This window comes from Echeneis naucrates, chromosome 18, assembly GCF_900963305.1.
Source record: "Echeneis naucrates chromosome 18, fEcheNa1.1, whole genome shotgun sequence".
Lineage (NCBI taxonomy): Eukaryota > Metazoa > Chordata > Actinopteri > Carangiformes > Echeneidae > Echeneis > Echeneis naucrates.
Window position 1 is genome coordinate 8,365,119 of NC_042528.1, and position 20,015 is coordinate 8,385,133.

The window sequence follows — 20,015 nt, forward strand, 5'->3', positions numbered from 1 at the left end:
CAAATAAGGTTTCTTAACTCTGTGTGTGTGTGTGTGTGTGTGTGTTTGTGTGTGCAAAAGTTGAAAGGAAACTGGTGGCTAAAAGCAGCTAAGCCTTGCTAGTATCACAACCAGCCTGTCCCTGAACTATGATCTGTGGGCCAACTTGTCTCTCTAGGGAGAGTGGGGAATTTCCCAGACCCCTAAACACCCCCACCGTCTCCATTCCCTCTGTCCCCCTCCCTCCGGACCAGTCGAGACGTGCAGGTTTGAACCCTCTCTCTGTGTTTCTGGCCTCCCATGCCCATTGCCACTCAAGCAGCAGGGGTCCGGTGCATTTGTCTCATAATTATCCGACTGGATAGGGGGGTTCTGAAGATGAAAGAGGCGAATCACAGAGCTCCTCTGTCAAAGGTCTGTCTGCCTTACTGGGGGGTTTTGGATCTTTCCCCGTTGTCCTCTCTCTTTCATGGCATCTACCACCCACCCCACCACCTCTACTCCATCACACACACACACACACACAGTCTTACTTTTCCTCAAGAGCTGCTTCCACTGAGCATAATCGCCAACGGTGAACGCTCGTGCACAGTACCACCCCACCCCCCCATACCAGCCACCCCGCTGGTTCATTCACAACTACAAAACTGCAGAAATACCCCCCACCCTCACATCCTGAAAGACTTCAGACTCTCTTTTTTTTTTCTTCCCCTCACATGCTCCACCCACCATCCCATCGGCTAGCTGCCCACCTCACCCACTTGCCCCCATCCCTCATCCGCCTCCTCTTTTCTCCTCTCCACCCTCCCCACCACCACCTTTCTCCTTCTTCTCCTCTTAACTACTGGCTAGGAGTTAATGGACTGTTTTGGCTAGTCTCCAGACGGTGAGTGTCACCTCATTAGCCTATAGCGGCTCGCTCCCAGACTGCTCCTTGTGTGTGTGTGTGTGTGTCTGTGTGTGTATGTGTGTGTGTGTGTGTAGGAGGAGGACTACAACGATGGAATGTCATTGGTTTGTCTCCCCCTAGCCCTCCCACCACACACCCCTTACCCTCTCCTTCTCCCCTTCCCATCACTACAATGAATGAGAAAACACGCATGCATAATGAAATCTATAGTCTCGTCCTCACTCCACCGTCCCTTCCCTCCTTCCTCCACAGCCATGCATTAAAAAAACGCTCCTGCTTGGAAGTTTGCCACCATGAAAAAAAAAAAAAAAAATCAGTGTCTTCTTACCAGGGAGATGTGGCCAACCTTCCACCCTCGTATGGACCTATTCTTTTTTACCCTGTCCCGCCGAATGACAGGGTGGCAACAGCGGGTGAATGTAAATGCCACCCGGTCCTGCCAGTCAATTACGCCACCACAAAGCTAATTGTTTGTTTGGTGCATACCAGAAAGATGCCGAGGTTGGCCATTGATGGGCCTATTGTTACAACGCAGATGCAAGGTTCTTTCTCACAGGCCAGACTGATGCTGATTAAACTTGTGAGTAATGAGCCCACACTTTTGGAAAAACAAGCTAATCCATGTAGTTGTTCTAACCTTAAATAACTTATCCAAGAATTATTTGGATTTTCAGTGAATTTGTTGCAGTGTTACCATGAATAAGTTCATCATTTAGTCTATAAAATGTCTTAAATCCAAAGAAATGCAGTTTATAATGATAGAATATTTTAAGAAAATTTTAAATCCTCAAATTAGAGAACATAAACCAGCAAAGATTTCATTTTTTTCCTGTTTATTTTTCTAAAATAGGTTGAATGATTAATAAGATTATCAAAATTGTGAGAGAGTGATATCTTGTTGATGCACTAACTGGTTAATTATTTTGGTAATCATATAAGGAAACGTCTTAACTCCTAATGTAATGGTGCCAGATGTAACAAAGGAGATAAAAATGTTCAGGCAACAATCTGAGATGAACTGATGAGAAAGGATACAGTAAAAGGAAAAGAGGAGAGAAGGCTAATGAAAAAGGCCACATTGTGAGAAAAGGACAAACAGAGAGGGAGGAGGTGGAGACATTAAGTGGGGCGCTGTGTGCTGATTGGAGGCCAGCGTGGTCATTTTTCATAGGACAGATGAGCCACTTTGTCATGTTGTGCACGAGTTTGTCTGTACCTTGGTCGCTGACTGCACCACACATGTATTGCACAGATCATCTTGCTGCGGGACGTCTAGTGTGTGCCCCCATTTGTGCTTATTTGAGTGTGTGTTTCACAACTCCATGTTTTTAGCATTTGTGTTTGTATGCCCAGTATATGCATGTGATGTGTCGTGGTGGGTAAACTTTATTTCACAAATTAAAAGGTGGGGAAGTTGAATTTAGATGGCTTAACCCTAATCTGCATCTTTGGTTTTGTGGTTGTGTATCCCTTTGTGCTTGCCAGGTTCTTCCTTCTCCTCTCCCGGGCCAGTGTGGCTAATGATCCGTCAGGCCATTCAGTCCCTTGTTCAAGGCCCACTCGCCACTGAATGCGCTCCCTCCCCGTCCACACTGTTTGGTGACCTCAATGAGGAGCCTGTTGTCCTCCCGGCTCGGTTAAAATGCTCTCCTCTTTTCACTGCCGTGAGAGTTTACGGAGGAGAAGGCACAGAGACTCGCCAGAGAGAAAGAGGGTCCGCTCCTCACCATTAGTATGCACTGATTAGAAACAAACACACATCCTTGATCCATGGACGCGCACCCATACACACTGGTGTGGCAGCAGTACGCGCACACAGAGAGATGCAAGTGAGCTGGGTCACACACAGTCAACAACACACACAATCGCACACACTGTATGGCTTGTCATTGTTCCTGTCTGGGCTGGGATCCCACTTGATTCCATAAGTCTCAAAACCCTGACAGCCTTACTGCGTGTGTCTGTCCGTGTGTGTGTGTGTGTCTGTGTGTGTGTGTATGTAACTATGTGTGTATGCGTTCTTTTCTCTATTGAACAAGTCTGTGGTGTCTGTCTTTGAGAAAAGAAGCAAAATGTCATTGTTCTCACAGACGTTTCAACTTTGCCCCTCTCACTTTCTCCCTGCCTCTCCTCTTTTTTTCATCTCTGTGTGTGTGTGTGTATGTGTGTGTGTTTGTAACTCATCCTACTGTACCTGCATACCCCCCATCAGCGGCAGTCATTTGATAGGGTAGCTATCCGGATTACCAGGTGCTCCTTTAAGCCAATAAGAAATACTTGCCTTGTTCCAATTATGAGATAATCATTACAGTGTCACACAGTGTATGGGCGCTGCTGGTGGAACATAGCCACAGTTTGTCAAAGGGGATACAGTCCATGTCTGTCTGTGTGAAGGTATCACTCATAACAAATCCAACAATAATGCACTGAAAATGCTGTAAAGGTGTTAATGTCCAAAACGGGAACAAATAAAATACGTCGACTACATTTCAGTTTTTATTTAATGGCTTCGTCAAAGCTCAGCCTTCTTGTGAGACAATGCCACCCCAAGATGGCGTCCCATCTGGCTTCGGTGTTCGTCTTCTCTTCACCCTTGGCGACAGCATCACTTTCCTCTCGGCCAGGTCAGGTCCCAGCCCTTTGCAGACTGCCATGCATGAGTCTGGGTGGGTGGGTAGCTGTGTTGGTGGGGGGTTGAGATGCCAGCATTTGGTGTGTGTGTGAGAGTGCAGGGAGGGGTCGGCGGTGGGGGGCATCGCCAGTTGGCAGGCTGGCACACAATGGCTGGCACGATAAGATCCTCCCTCTTCTGCGGGCAGATTTCCTCGCCCATATCTTTTGTTTGGCTTGTTTGGGCTGCGGCTCATCCCGATAAAGGCCACTTTGTTTAGACAACAAAGCGTGAGGGAGGGAGAGAAGAGAGAGATAGAGAGACAAAGAGGTAAAAAAAGAGGGGGGGGGGGCATTAAAAAAGGCAGGAAAGGGGAGAGAGCGCCAACACAGATGGAAACATTAAAAGAAAGACAAAGTGTTAGAAGAAGATATGAAGGGAAATTCTCAAAAAGATAGTATACACTTTTTACTGGATAAGAAGATATCGTCACAGATACACACTGCGGGTATGAAAGATACAATAGAGGACGGATAGTGTTGCAGGCACAGGGACATCGATAGACAGATAGTGAGGAGAAGAAAGAAAGAGATTTGGAGAAGAGAGCAGGTTCTGCTGGCTGCTGGAAGCCAGCCCAAGCGCTGTGAGGTCATCGACAAAGCTGTGAATGATAGAAACCAGGAGCAGAGGAGGACATGGGACAAAGTACACACACACAAATACACAGAGACACATCGCATACCGGCACATGTAGAGTCATTTATGCATACTGTCAAGACTTGCATGACCCCGTGCTGCACACATAAATATACACACACACACACACAGATGCACACACACATATTTTTGCAGTGCACTTCCAGCGAAGGACAAACTGGAGTCTCCTGCAGCGGAACAGGAAAGAAAAGCAGGAGGACACTGAGCAGAAAGTCTGCTTGGCCACATCAAATATTTACTCAGGAGCAGCTGTATTGTCGAAACATTACGCATCGGAGCTACTCCATAATTAGGTCGATATTTTCTGCCCCTCTCCCTCTCTCTGTTTCCCTACTTCTCTGGGAGTCCACCCCTCTCCACCTCTCCTCCACACTCCCCTCCCTTCGCCTCCCCAGGCTGCTGAAATGCGTCTTGGCTCGGGACCCATGCCTCTGGCAGCCAGAGTGCTATACATGTGCACAGAACCCCGCTCGGCATAAAATGGCTGCCAGACAGGCTTCTCCTCCTGAAATGTCGACAGCGGTATGCATCTGCAGGGTGTGCGTGTCGCGCGTGCGCACTGTTTTTTTGTGGAGGATATCTGTACGTGTCTGCAAGTGTTTGCGGGCAAAGGGAACGTGCACCGCCGCTGTCAAAAAAAAAAAGAAAGTTTCCCAAACTGTGTGGCTAATTTAATCCACACTGCGTGTATTTGTGTATGTGTGTTCCGCAATTTAGTGGGAACAGAATGGGTATCATGCCAAAAAATGAGTGGGTGGGTTAGGGAGAGTGTGTGCGAGTGTTTAAGTGATTATAAAATCCAGGCGAGTAACACACATGGGCGTGGAGACGCCTCACAAACACTGAGAAACTTTCTTCCCGAGCCAGATTTCTGTTGCCATTACCCCTAATTGCCCTAATCATTACAGTGGTATGATAAGTATCCCACCGGACACCAAGGTGTAAGAACTCGTGGACACATCCAAAATACCCACAAGCCCCTTATGCTTCTTTTTTTTCCCTTGCTTTTTTTTGCTGAGTAACAGCAGATAATCTGATTCATACGTGGTAGTGTTTTTTCACTTCCTTCATGAACCAGTTTGTTTATTTAAACAAGTGGCAGGGATGGAGGGTGCCAAGAAATGTTGTTTTTGGAAAAGGGCCGTGTGTGCGTGCATGTTTATGTGTGTGTGCATGAGAGAGTGTGTGTCTGTGGTGTCTGGCTCTGTGATCAAGCCCTGCCAAGCTTCCAGGGCAAAGCCCAGCCTCCTGGACCACAACTGTTTATTTACAGGTTACACTGGTGTTTATTTGAAGACTATCAGATTGACCAGGCTTCTGCACAGGACACTTTTTAGATCCAGATCCCGGGACTCAGATCCCACTTAGCCCACAATTTTCGTCACTTTCTGTTTTGCCTTTTTAAAATCAAAATGCACTGTCCATTTATCAGCGCTAAAATCCAACAATCTCTAATTCAGATTTTTTGTTTGTTTTTGTTTTTCTTCATCATATTTTAGAAGTCAGGGTTTATTTGAATACCTGTTGTGTTAGAGAACAGACAAGATTTGGAATCACACAGATGAAAATGCAGCCTGACGAATATGCAAACACAGTGCTCAATAATAAAATCACCCTGGAAGAAGAAGCATGAAGCAGTCCTTCTTAGGTCAAAGGTAAAATGTAATGTAATGCAATGGAGGGAGGGTTGGGAGGGTGCGGGGGGGGGTTCCAGGTCTGGTGCAGGCCTGGCAGATGCGCCATATGCTTTCATCCCACCTTGAGTCATCCAGGTGGTCTCTCCTGGTGCTACAGTGGGGCCTCATGCTGGAAGATGCTTCCTGGGAACTCTAATTGCCACGACCATCTGCTCTTTTTGTCATGGTTGCCTGTTCAGCTCACACCGAAGAAGAAGAAGAAGAAGAAAACAAACTCTGATCTGATGTGAACACAGCGCTCCCACCTCCACCTCCGCACTCCTTTTCTCCCACCACCACCTTTTCAGTGTCTATCCCCTCTCCGCTCTCCTGTGCCCCTCCCCCCCGTGCCCATTTCTTTCCCTCTCAGCATTTCTCAGGGAGCAAATGTGGAGTTGGCAGTCACAACTAGACTGATGGATGACTCTGAAAGTGGCATGGGGGCGGGAGAAAACAGGAAGACAAGGCCACTGAGCTCCCTGCAATCACTTTATGGACATGTGCTTTGCCAAATCCACACAGACCTCTGCTCACACAAATAAGCTTCTTCACAGACTGGGTGTATGCATATGAATGTGTGTGTGTGTCTGTGTGTGTGTTTGTTGGAGATGACTAAGGAGACTCGTTGCTTATTGGTACACGGCAGGGGAAAGTATTTTGCTGAGGCCAGACAATGACGCGAACATGTTCAAGACTGTACAACTTACAATGTAATACAGATGTTAGTGTTGAAATGATTAACAGAAACGGAATCTTCTGTATTGCTAATTGATTAGCACTTTGACTGATTTAGTGAGGACAAACGGCAAACGCTGCTTTGTTCCAGCCGCTCACATTTAAAGAATTGCACTTAATCTCTGCTTTACGTCATTATAAATATAACATTTTAGTGTTTGGAACTGCTGATCAGACAAAATAAGCAATTTGAAGGCATCACTTTGGGCTGTGGGAAATTGAGATGGCCAATTTGGAGACAGAAATAAACATCTTCAAACTGTAGATATGAGAGAATGAACAGATATCTCCCAAAACCTTAGGGACTACCCAATATCTCCAGTTTGAGCTTTTACTTATTTAGGAATCAGAACTGTGATATATTCTAAGACCATTACAAATTTTTAGTAGGTTTTTAGGGCTAAGCACAGCTAAAAGAGGGGATTTTTTTTTTTTTTTCTTCTTAACGTATGGTCCTGTTCCCTCCCTACTTTGTCATTGTTGAGCTTCGGCCAAGAACATTCTGTTTTTGCAGTGCTGTTTAATAGTCAAATTTAGGAGAGGGGGAACAAGAGTGAGAGGGAGAGAGACATAGAGAGAGAACAAGAAAAGGATAAATCTTTCAACTTTTTTCTTCTTTCTCTTCCACCCCCCTCTCTCTCCTTCTCTTCGTTGCCTCTGTAACACGGCTCATGAGAGCTGTGGCAGGAAAAGGGGTGTTGTTGCAAGGCGAGGGTATTTGAGTTCACTGTATCAACCTTCTTGTCTAGGCTCTCGTGTTAAAGGCATAGATGATAATCGCCCTGCTGGTTCTCATTCAGCCCTTTTTGCTTGGGGCATGTGTCCGCCCTGGCCAGTTTGAATCATTATGGGGGGTCCACTATAACGTTGTTCACTATTCACCATCAGATCGGTGCCACTCCGTGCATGGGTCCGTGGCCGTGCTACAGCAGCTTGAGCAAGTTGTTTTCATCTTAAAAACACCATAACTCTTTGCGCAGATTGAAATCTGACGTTGAGTTATATTGCTAATTTTGATCTTTCGCAACCTTTGTGTTGCCTGATGTAAAAGATAAAAGGCCTCATTCCTGCCAGTGATCACCTTGAGTAGGAGCTGCAGAGGAATGATAGATTCTCCTCCCAGACTGCCAGACTTTGAGGTAAAAGACGTCATACCACAGCCTGAACACCGTGGCTGTTGGAAAGAATTCCACTCATGTTTCCTTGTGTTTTCCCGCCCCTCCTGTCCGTGTTCCACATTTTGTTCTATGCCCGTACCTTGCACAGCAGGACTAAACACATTCTCTATCCCTCCAACACTCCCTCATCCCCTTTGAGAAATTACAGAGGTCTGCCGACAAAAAACGTTGGGGCTAACTTTTTTTTTCCAGCTAGTGTGCCCATTAATGATAATGCTCTTGAAACAAAACCGTCTTGTTTAATGTGCAGAAGGTATGCTGTCCTATTGGTAGATAAGAAGAAACATTAAGGTATCCAGGCAGGACTGAACTTTTTACATATTACAGTGTTACTTTTTTTGTAGTTTTTTGCTGGAAATTATCAGTGCTGACAAAGATAAGTATGTTTTAGAAGTAGAGTAAGTTTTTGCATGTTACTATACTAACCCCCTCCCCCCTCCTCTTCTTTGTGTTTACAGACTCACAGCAGTCAGGAAGTCCCAGTAACAATGAGCCAGGCAAGAACCCTCTTCCAGGTATGTACAGTACCAGTTATCTTACCTCCTCCGCTCTGTCACTGCTCCATTGTTTGTCTGCCTCTTGAACACTGTACAACAACTTATCTACTACGTAACTTACCTCTTACATCTAAATAGAGTGAGTCTGTCGCAAATTTAGTGATTTGTGAAATATCTTGGCCTTTAACAGTAAAAGAAAACAAGCTGCAGCCTAGTTAGAAACCACGCACTTCGCTGTCAAGAATGAAAAAACTGCCAGTTTAAAACTACAAAACATGACATATCCAGTTTATGTGAATTCCCCAGTTATTAAAGGGACCATTAATACAGATTACATAAACTATACGAGACATGTGGTGTACAACATTAAAGCCTGAAGTTATAACTCAACTTCTCTGAGATCCAATTGCTGAGGCCGTAGTTTTTAACTGTGGATGGACTGCGGAGGATTAAAATGTAGTTGGCTCATTAACTTTGAATTGTCATCATCCCAGTGGCAACATCAAACACACACAGGCAAACAGAGTTACAGCACAACAGCTGGAAGTGAAGTGCGTCAAGGTGAGCCAGCAACGCTCGGCTGAGGAGAATATTCTCTGACAGCGCTGTTGTTCTCCTGGACTGACCCACAATGTGTCGTCACAATGTTGGTATGAAAATTGTTTCAGAAGTGTAATTAGTTTTCTACCTCAAGAGCAGGTTCTGTCGATACCAATGCCAAGTAAAACATGCCAGAGAGCCAATGACTCAGGCCTGGGAGGCCTTCGGCAGTGGCACAGTTCCCTCTCAAAAGCCGTTGTCTCATTGGAGGCATTCGACATTGTAGGTGCCAGTCAAGCTGCCTATCTTTCTGGCACAGCCCAAGTGTCCCTGGCATTGCTTCAAAGCTGAGTCGGAGTCATTTGAGTGTCAATAACTTGTCTGGTTGGTTTATTTCACTGAAAGCCTCTGATTAGTGTTGCTTCGTCCTGGGAAGGTCCACAGAACGCACCTAATGCAACCGCCCTGGCAGCCCAGCTCAGCATCACCGGAACCATACATCGTAACCATCGTGGTGGAGTCGAAATATAGGTTGTTGAAAACATTAGAGGGGGAAAAAAAACACTGGCTGTGCTGAAACAACATCATATTCCTTCCAAAGCAGTTGATTCAAGTGAGAAAAAATTTGGAGAGTGAAGCGGTCTCACATTTACAAAATACCATTTAATATCAGAACTACAGTTAACCACCCGCATCACTTGCTGTGATACTGTAATCTTTGCAAAGTGCAAAAGGATACCATAGAAAAACACATTATGATACAAGGCTTTATTTTTATTATCCATCTTTTTTTCAGGCCTTTTTACACACAATATAAACCTCTTTATCGCAGAGTGGTTTCACTTCAGTTGTCTGTTGCAGCTCTTTAGTTTCATGGTCTTACACCTTCACATTTTTTGCACTCGAAGCAGTTTTATGACAGAATAATTAAAGCTGATTAAAGTTCATTGTTCGTTAACATAATATCAATTAATAGAAATGCATGAAGGCCAGAACCAAGTCCAGTGTTATCACCATCCCCTGTGTTCTCAGATGACTTTGCAGTAGGCTCTTGTAATGTTCGATGGTATGCTGATGGGAATATGGCGGCGTTCCGTTCTCACAGCAACACCCAGAGCAACTTTGGGTTCTGAAAATAAATTCTGCACACGTTCAAGTTTTTCATCAAATTTGTCTTGTTACAAGTCTTGGCAGTAATGTGCTATTGGCATCAAGCCTGATAACATGGAGGCACACTTTTGATCTCTTAGACATTTTTACACCTACTTTACAACGCACACTGTTGTCAAGTCACTCGAAATACAACATACGCGTGAGCCCTGTATTTTGGCAAAGCATACACTTTTCCCCGAATGCCTTTATGAGATTGTTTGTGCATTACATTGTGCATACTAGCATGCTGCATGTTTATTGGCAAACATTGATATCATATGACACTCGACATATCACTTTATGGTGATTCAATTCAGTGGAGGTCATGAAAATACGGACTGTGACTGTCTACCCTTGTCTTTGTGTAACAATGTTAATATTGGTAGTTGTTAAATTTTATGAGTGTTTGATCAACAAGGCAGCACCTGCAGTGCAGCGCCTTTCCTGTGCTCACAGTTGCAGGCATTCACACTTACAATCAGCATGTCACGATGTCACACACCTGTCGTGTCACTCCTGTCCACAGCTACACAAAGCGATGTGGTGGCATTTAAAACACTGAAGTGTTCACAGGAAAGAAATCAAGAAGAAAAAAAAAATCTAATATATTGTTGGTCTTCAAACCTCATGTTTTCACTGAATTAAACATGTGATTTTAAAAAAGTAAAAAATGTATTCATTAATTAAAAAAAGGGGCCACAAACAAAATATTTGACAGACAGACTGACAGAGGGCTACCTGATGGTTTCCGATTTTTATTAAAAAAAAAAAGAAATTAATGATTGTGACTCTCCTTTTAGCATGCACATAACAAGCATATTTTAATAAAGGAAAAATAGCAAAACCCATCCATGTCAAATAAATATCTTTGAGATGATTTGGTTTCCAATTAATCCAGTGTTGTAATCCGTTTACCACAAAACAATTAGATGACATTAAGCTCAAATTTCACTTGACACAGTTGAATTATGTATCGAGTAAATTACAAGATTTTTATGTTTGTTAAGTTAATGATCAAACTTGTGATTGTTGCCTCTCTGATAATTCTTTTTTTATTGTTCCTGTTTTTACAGTTTACTTGGAAGACAGCTTCATCAAATCAGGGGTCTTCAGTGTTGCAGAACTGGTGCGAGTGTCCAGAAGTAAGTACGTGTTTTCACTGATTAGCTCTGAGCTCAGCTTGAGCTGGGCGGAGCTATTCCATGAATAACATGAGGACACCAAAGTCCGAGGGCCCAGATCAGAAGGCTGTTGAAGGTGTAAGTTTCCCTAATCCAACAGGTGCAACTTAAGTCCTTACAGGCAAGTCTTGCCACTCGGCAGCCATCTTGGTAAAGTTATTTAGGGCAAACAGAACCAGGCTGCTTTCTACATGAATTAGAACAGAGCCATAGCTGCCCTTTCAATGGTTATGGTCATACCTGACAAAAACCGTTTAAAGTTTTGGTAGATTTTTTTCCAAAATAAGGTTTTTCCACACAAGGAGATTTCCCACAATTTATAATTCTACACCACCGTCTTCTGACGCTGTGACGCTGTCTGGAAACTGGTTTCAATTTCACTAAGAATTCTGTAACTAGCTGCTTTTCCAAGAATCCCTCCATGTATATTTACTGGCATCTAGCATACAGTTGCAGTGTGGCAAATCCAGTCTGACCAGTCTGCCTTTCAATGAAAGAATACTTCACTGCACAGCCATTTGCTTGAACCTGTGTATATCTGTATGGGCATGTCTGTCCTCTGCAAAACTGTCGACAGTTGTTCCTCCAGGAGCTGAAGTCTTCCCTCTGCGAGTGCAGGCCCCCTTTTCCCTGTACAACGTCTTAGCTCAGGCTTTATGTTGGGAGCATGCCTTTGGTGCAGAAAAACACATCACACTAGGCAGAGTAAAAAAGTAATAAAGTAATAGACATAACCTATTATTTCATTTCTTTCATGTGAGATATATAAATTAAAACCTTGACAGTTAAAAATCTCTAAAATATAAATTTTTCTCTTTCATTGTACAAGCAGCTGCGGACATGTATAATGGATTGGGAACAATAATTATTATTTAATGCTGGCCTTGGTTTTGTTTCACTGTATCAAAGTGTGTAATGTAGGAGCATGGACTAGGTCATGCATCATGCTCTGAACGGCAGAATCTGCTCGTTCGACTGCTCCGACACTGAATATCGTTTGAAAAGCTGTGTTTTTGTTTAGTGTTTAATTTGCCCCCTGACCAGATGGCCGCTGCACCAGCGTGTTTGCTCTCATGTGACCAAGTCCGATCCCACTGAAGTTGAGCTGGAATTTTAAAAAGGTCGATGGACGCACAGGAATTGTCACTCACTCAGCCGGTCACTCGCTTGGCAGATATCTAAGCAGCCGCTCATCCGTCATCGCGCTTCTCTCCCAACTCTCCAGACTCTTGAGACATTCTTTGAAGTCCATCAAAGGGAGCTGTGGAGTTCAAGGCTGACTTGCAATGCAGCATTTTAGCACACACTTGATGCAACAGGAGCTTCAATTCTGGGTGTAAAAATATTTTGCCAACAGAAAACATGGGCATGCACAGGCAAATGGATCGATTTTAAATGTGTTGCATATTTTCTGTGCCCACACAGTTAGATAAGGTTGGCTGAAAGAAAGGCTGCGCAGACTTTGTTTTTGCAGCATCATTGTTTCAGTCTCTGTGCTGTTTAGCTTAAGAGTCAAAGCCTACATTATTAAATAGGATGATTGGCAGGGTGGCCAAGTCGCATCACAAATATTGTGCCGAGCCAAGAAGAGAGGGATGGTTGGGGGTATCCTCAGCCATGAATGAAAAAGCGAAACAATGGTCTTGTATTCAGCGTCCTCAGGCCGGATGCATTCCTCGACAGACAGCTTGGTATGGGTAGCGGCGGGTAGGGGCCTTTGCCAGGGCTACAGTGGGCTGCCAGGGCGGAGGCTGGCGGCGGGATCGTGCCAGTGGTGAACCTCAGACCACAACAGACGGCGCCACACACTTCATCCTCTCATCGACTCCAAACCAACCAACCGCCTGAGCTGCAGGCTGCCTCACGGGCCACACACTGAAGCAAGAGAGACATGGGGAGAAGGGGGGGGGGCGGGATTGGTGGCCGACTCTTTTTGTTCTACAAACATTGGCCCAGCCTCCCTTGAAACAATATCCCTCACCTTGACCGCAATGAGAAAAACAACACCTTTTCCCCTGTAAATCACTTTGTCACAAAAATGCTGAGTCTTCTGTTATATTGGACCATGGCGCAGTGAATAAAATACGGACTCAGTTTGAAGTTTATTGAGCCCTTCTTACTTTTAATGCATCAGAAATGGTTATATTTAACAACAGATAATCAGCTCCTGGTGCTGGATGACGCATTTGACAATAGGTACACTTAAAGCTGTATTACACAGCACACGTTTTCTCAGGGTTTCATATGCATGAACTATGCACGTCTATGATAAAGGTGACAGCCTCGTGAAAATGTTCATCTCTTCAGCAACAGCCATGTAAAAAAAAGTGAGTTATTCATCTGATTACTCTTCAGAAACGCCTGCACTGGTCAGACAGTTAACCTGTGAATGGGGGCACTTAATTTGACACACTCTGCCTCCACACACAAAGCATCAGTAACAGTCAGTCAAGCTATTGTGTAATTAATAGTGCGTCTCCAGATGCAAGGTTACAGAGAGACTTAGTACTCTGTCAGACAACGCTGCTGACTTTGAACTCTTTCTTTGCGGTGACTGCAGCATTAACCGTCTCACTCTTTGTTTTCTCTTTGTCCTCTGCAGTGCCCATCACCCACGGTGCAGCAGTAAACTTCTCCATGGCTGACATGCCCAGCCAACCCTACTACCATGACCTGAACTCCAGCGTGGGGTTGCATCGCTCCCTGTCCTCCCCTCCTGGCAGGTCAGTGGAAGTTACAGCAACAGAATAAGCTCTTTCGTGTGTGAGAAAAAGGTCCTCCATCCTCAGCATAACGGCTATGATATTGTTTGCTTTGATGGTATTATTATTGACAGCGGAATATTTCAAGGAGGTTCAAGGGCGGTGCACCTTTGTGATGCATTAGCTGTAATAAACTGTCGCATAGGATGGAACCTTCAATTTTAAAAGTCTAGCGTCGTCACTTTTGAAATATGCTTATTCAATAAAATGCTGTGAGTTTGACAAGAACACTGATTGATTGCCCCACACAAGGACATGATTAGCTCAGCCTGGCATAAAGACTGGAAATAGGGGACTAAATGTTGTCTGACTGTCCAAATGTAAAATGATACATTTCCATTTCCCAAAAACTCAAAAGTTAACCTTTTTTTCATCTTGATTGGCTAAATGAAGTCTAGCTGTTTGGTTCTGTTCCCAGCCTTTAAGATGAAATAATCTATAGCTTTCTGGGTTTAGTTTCACATTCAGATTTAAGACATGAAAGTGCCATCAATTGTCCCATATATGTCTTGGCAATAAAGTGAAAAAGCAATTTTTTCCCCAAATGTTTATTTATTCTTTACTATCATCTTGCAAACCTACCAATTATGTAAAAAAAATGACGACTTATGTTAAAATATAAACTACTTTGTGTTTACAGCAAAAGGCACAAAACTGTGGAGGAGAACATGGACACCAGCCCAACAGGACCTGACTTCTACTCGTCGCCCAGCTCACCGGCCAGCAGTCGGGCAAATTGGCACGACAGAGACGGAGGTGATTTTCCTATTCTCATTTGATTGCCTTTATTTATCCACAGGCGGTTCATCAGGCATGGATGCACTCTGTCTGCCACACTCTGTGTTGCGTTCACACAGTTACACAAACACTCAGTGTGGAATTTCAATGATTGTGTTGACAGAAGTTAATTAAGGACAGGAGATCTTCATCCTCATTACACGGAAGTAGATTCAAGCAAAGTAAACATCTCATGTCATTCTTTGCCAGCAGCTGAACTCTAACACTGAGCCTTGCCATAAGCTACTGTGTGTCGATATGTCTAACTGTTACATTGTGGATGAACCCTATCTCCTTCTCTTTGCACATGAGCTCGTACAACACCCTTGAAATGCATACCATGACAGAGATAGCCCCAGGCATCTCCAGGCATATAAATGTTTAAACCCGTTCTAATTGCTGTCTTAGTGTAAACCTGTGTTCTCAAACACCTGTTGATTACACAAAGAAAACATTGTAGTCCACAAAGCTGAGCGTCCTAAATGAGAACAAACTGTTTCAGCTTCAATTCATAGTTAGGTGTCCCGAAAATAAGGCCACTACACTACAGAATATTAGTTTGTCCGCCATGGATGTGCAAGTTCTGAGTTTTCTAACATCAGTTCTGTTTTTTTTTTTTCTTCTCCATACTCAGACGCCTGAAACACCTTGTGGGTGTCTGCTGTAGAGAAATTCCCGATATAGATCTATTCCACCTGCAGGGTAAATGTGTCAAATGATCTCTCATCAGGAAACGGGCCTATACATCTTGGCTGAACTTTAGAGAAATTCCCTTTTGGTAGTAGTTTGATGATCATATCCCGCTTATACTGCACAGGACTTGTCAGAAAGGAATTTAAGAGAAAAAAAGCTCACCTAATGAGTTCATGCATTGGGTTTATTGCATCTGGAAGAAACAAAGTTAGAGATACATGTATCAGCGGAACAAGCATGCTGCCTCGTGTGCTGGTTTCTGCGCGTAAAAGAAAGCGAGATCCTCACGGGACAGCTTGCATGTCTCATTACGTTGTCTCCTGGTGCAGAGGCGAGCCCGTTGCACTTCTAATTAAGGCCTCGCTGTCCCGTGTTTCCGGTATTGTTCTCACGTTCTGCTGACTTCTTTCCACCATCTGTCGACAGAGGTGATAGGAGAGGTTTCATCTGACTGTTCTAGGCCTGGCTTTTCTTCAGGGCATGCTGTGGTTTTAGCTTTTGTTTGAACTTTCCACCGATCTTTTGTTACATTTCTTTCCAGTCCAGATTTATTTATTTTTTTTTCCTCATTTTAATAGAATCAGTAGAAAGGCAGAGACAGCTGAGACAGGAAAACACCAGATCATACACAAGAGACATAGCACTAGTGGGATTTAACCACAGCCCAATGTGGGTACATGAAATTTCAGTATGTCCCATTGCACAAGGCCTGACTATTGCTCTGCGTAAACTTAGACACTTGGGGCGAGGAGAAAGGGAAAGCAGTGGGTAGGAAACTCTCCAAAGACAGCCATTATTCTGTCAGGAGAGAATAAATGAGAAGTGGGGTGATATTAAACCCATATGAGGCCTCCCAAGTGCCAGGCGGTCATTTCAGGCACATGGTCGTCATTCGACAAAACCTCACCATGAAGTGGAAGACATACTTTCTCTGTAGTATCTTGCTTTGGGAAAGTACTTTACACTTTTAAAGCATTTTTTTCTTTGCAGGATTTTTTCGTGCTTTCGTACACATTTATCGATTCAACACAAAATAAATCTGACAAAGGAGAGCTAATCAGATTTTTTTGGGAGGAATACTTTAAGCTTTTCATTTAAACTTTTTAAAGTGCTTAATATCTGGTAATTAATTGTCCAGTTTAATTTCCCTGAGGCAGTCCAGCTGATCTACTGAAGGATTTAATTAGCAGAGGAGCTGAAAAGCTGAATACCTCCGTTGCAGAAAATATTTCCTACTTTTACTGTACATGGAAACATTAAGCAACTATATCAATCTTCTCAAAGGTATTTCTCCCTCTGACACAGAAATGAAAGCACTTAAGCCTGTATCCTCTTGCAACCTCAGACTGGGAAATCCCCCTGAATTCCAGCCACCTTTGTCGCTCTCTCCTCTGGAAATGAGTGATTCTTCCCGTCACTCGAGTGGATCCGTCCCTATTGTTGGAAAATCCAGGGAAGGATGCTTTACGCTGTAAAAATGCCTCACCCAAACCATTTGCATAGCTTATTCTGGGGAAAGGGAGGGATGAGTTGAAAGTTATACGGTTTAAAAATCTGTGCCTGACCAGAAAAGTACTTGATTAATGTTAAATGAAGAAGCAGGAGCAGACCATTGCCCCTCACATCTATTTGTTATCACACTCCCTTCACACACTGTGTCCTGCCATGGAAAATTGAAAGCCGTGCAGCCATGACAGCAGAACATAGCTGGTGAAAGAGTAGAGGGGCAAAAATGACTAACTTAAGAGTTTGAAGGTATACTTAGTTTATACAACTGAGCAAATTTCCTAAACAAATTTCACGTCTTTTGCTGAGCCTTCAAGTATGTTCATTGGGAGTTACGGTAGTTTGTCAGACGATGTGTTAGTCCAAGGGGAGCAGATGTTACAGGGGAATATTAAGAATATAAGATTACGTGAGTGTCTTGAAATTCTCAAATCTTCTTAGAGTGACCAACTGTACACGGCACATTACAGCACTGTGTCAGTTGGCTGGATTTAATTGTCTGCTCACACATGACAAAAGCCGAATTTTCACAGGACTTGGGTTTCTCAGTGATGGTAATGATTTCAGAGATTATGTGTGATTTTCAACCTTTGCAGTGACTGTAATTTTCAGAGTACATTTTTCTTTGTTGGCTGGATCTGTAAAAGGAAAAAATCCCTCGATAATGCTAATCCCTTGCAGATCAAATAAAGGCACTCAATTCTTTTCATTCATGAGAAATGGAAGTATTACCAGAGGCTACGGGGAAAGTTATGAATGATTTTTAACCATCAAAAATAAAAAAACCTTGCCCTGCAATGTTTATTTTTGTGCATTATTCAAGTTTATGCAACACAGAATTTGGGACAAATTAAGGTTTTCTCCCATTTTGTCCTGGGAAAATGTGAATAAAGATTAAGGCGTTATGAATATTTAATCAGGCGTATACACATTTTCTGACTGTGTGTTTTTCATCCATGTGTTTATGTGCTGTTCTACCAGCAGACATGTCCTCGCCTACCATGAAGAAGCCAGAGAAGCTGTTCAGCCCCACCTCTCCGCAGGACTCCTCTCCACGACTCAGCACTTTCCCTCAGCCTCATCACCCAGGCCTAACTGGTGTAGGACACAGTGGTAAGTTTAAACTCAGCCATGATTTGGGAGATCTGGAGGCTCTAATCGACTTCTTCCTCGTGATCTATAATGATACTTAATTTAGCCCTGCAAATCAATGATGATTGCTTTATCTCAACTCACTCTCAAACACACCCTCAGTTTTTATCTTCCCCCAACTCTTCTGTCCGTCTGTCTCACAGTTATATCGACGAGGAGCCCCCCTCCACACTCGCCCCTGCAGTTCTCTGCCTCTGCTATCTTGCCCCCGGCGCCATCGCCCTACTTCTCGCACACCACCATCCGCTACCCGCCCCACCTCAACCCTGCTGATCCCCTCAAGAGCTATGTGCCGTCTTACGACCCGTCCAGCCCACAGAGCAGCCAGGTCAGTGTTTTTTTTTTCTCCTTTTGTCTTCGAAGAAGCTAGTTTGTAGGCCAGAAGGTTCGGGCTGCTTTGGCACGACTTTCATGGCCTGTGGTTGTTCTTATCTTGTTCAGCTTTACTCCCCTGTGACCTCACTCGATTAAAGATAAGATGAATTATTGAATGGATTTGTCTGTATTTCATTACTGCCTCGCTAGTGCATTTGTAAATAGAGAAACATCATCCTGTTTTTCTTATTTTTTTTCCTTTTATCCTTAACCTACTCCTGGTAACTTTATTTATGGAGTAGGTTACAATGACATGCAAGCTGTTCAGTGGTATCTTAATAAAACTGCATTTTCTCAGTTCCTCAAAGTCCAAAAAATCATATTGCAAGCCACAAACGAGACACTTGAAGCCCACAAATGGACCAAAATTCGGAGTCACTGAATAGACTCGTATTGCTGATTTTAGCACTGGGCTGCTTGCTCTTTTGGTAAAGATATAATATTATTCAGACAAAACTTAAAATTACAATGTTCACAGTAAAGTATTCATTAATTACAATAATTTACAACCATGGGAAAACTGAACCATATATTATATTGAAGGCAACCCTAGATTGAACTTTACAGGCCACTTCTTGTGTGACAATGAAGTGTATATTTTCCATTTCATGTTATGCTCATGGCAAAAGTTACAGCACATTTACAGTCTCGCATTTGTCATGACCGCATGACAACCGCAAGTAGTCAACCAAACGACTGCAATTGCAGTCACACGTGAGATACAAAACTGTATCAAGACACTGAAGTAAATCAAATAGCTTTTATACATTCTGGCTACACACACTGCAGCCACTGTGTTGGAGAGAGAAAGCAGGCGTCTCCATAGATGAGAGAGCTGTGTGATATTTATGTGAGTTTTATATCCCCGCTGTTCTCACTGTAAACAAAGGCCTCGTAGATGGCTCCATCTCCAGAGCAGGGGGCGGGGTGGGGGGGGGGCAGGTTGGGGAGAGGGCGAGACTGTTACTCTAGAGAAAAACCGCGGGGAATGATAAAGGTTGTAAATATTTGCCGTTGCCGGGGCCCGGCTCTTGTGCAGAATTAACTGGCCCTCTGCTGGGATGCTGGAGAAAGGAGAGCGAGAGGTGGGGGTGGGGGTGGTGGGCTAAGCGAGGTGGGGTCTGGTCGGGAAGAGAGAGCACTAGAAGACCAGCTGGGGGAGAGAGTGAGGAAGGTGGGGGGGGGGTTAGGTGAGAGGGGGGGGGCTGCTCAGCAAATAACACAGCGCTTATAATCCCGTGGACGAGTGCCAGAATGTTTTTATGCTTGCTTTAACGCAGATTATATTACACTCTAATTAAACATTCTATTCACATTGGAGGGAGCCCTGTGGACACAATTCTTTTCCAAAAAGGCCTGTTTGAGTTTTGAACTTGGGGCGGCCCTGAAATGAACGGCCCAGACAGTCTCCAGCAGTCTGAAAGAGTAGCTCCCACTAGCTCCCTTTATTTCTTTCTCCATATATATAGTTTCTGGGCCGCGCTCTCTATACTTACTCATTCACACCACTGTAACAGGTCACTCCGCAATATCTGTCTGTCTTTTCACACCCACATCCTCTTAAATTTCATTTA

At 43.9% G+C, this 20,015-nt stretch overlaps 1 protein-coding gene across 11 annotated transcripts in view; it reads left to right on the plus strand.

The window, feature by feature from the left end:
- Positions 1-20,015, plus strand: part of LOC115058525 (nuclear factor 1 B-type) — a 62,625-nt gene that overhangs the window by 29,755 nt on the left and 12,855 nt on the right. For 9 of the 11 annotated variants that reach the window (XM_029525876.1, XM_029525883.1, XM_029525882.1 and 6 more), the window contains exons 3-8: positions 8,265-8,321; positions 11,069-11,137; positions 13,779-13,899; positions 14,579-14,694; positions 17,899-18,027; positions 18,210-18,394. In XM_029525876.1, the coding sequence (XP_029381736.1) occupies positions 8,265-8,321; positions 11,069-11,137; positions 13,779-13,899; positions 14,579-14,694; positions 17,899-18,027; positions 18,210-18,394 (677 nt within the window). Of the gene's footprint in view, positions 1-8,264; positions 8,322-11,068; positions 11,138-13,778; positions 13,900-14,578; positions 14,695-17,895; positions 18,028-18,209; positions 18,395-20,015 lie in introns of all 11 variants that reach the window. The other 2 variants (XM_029525877.1, XM_029525879.1) reach the window with 1 other exon arrangement.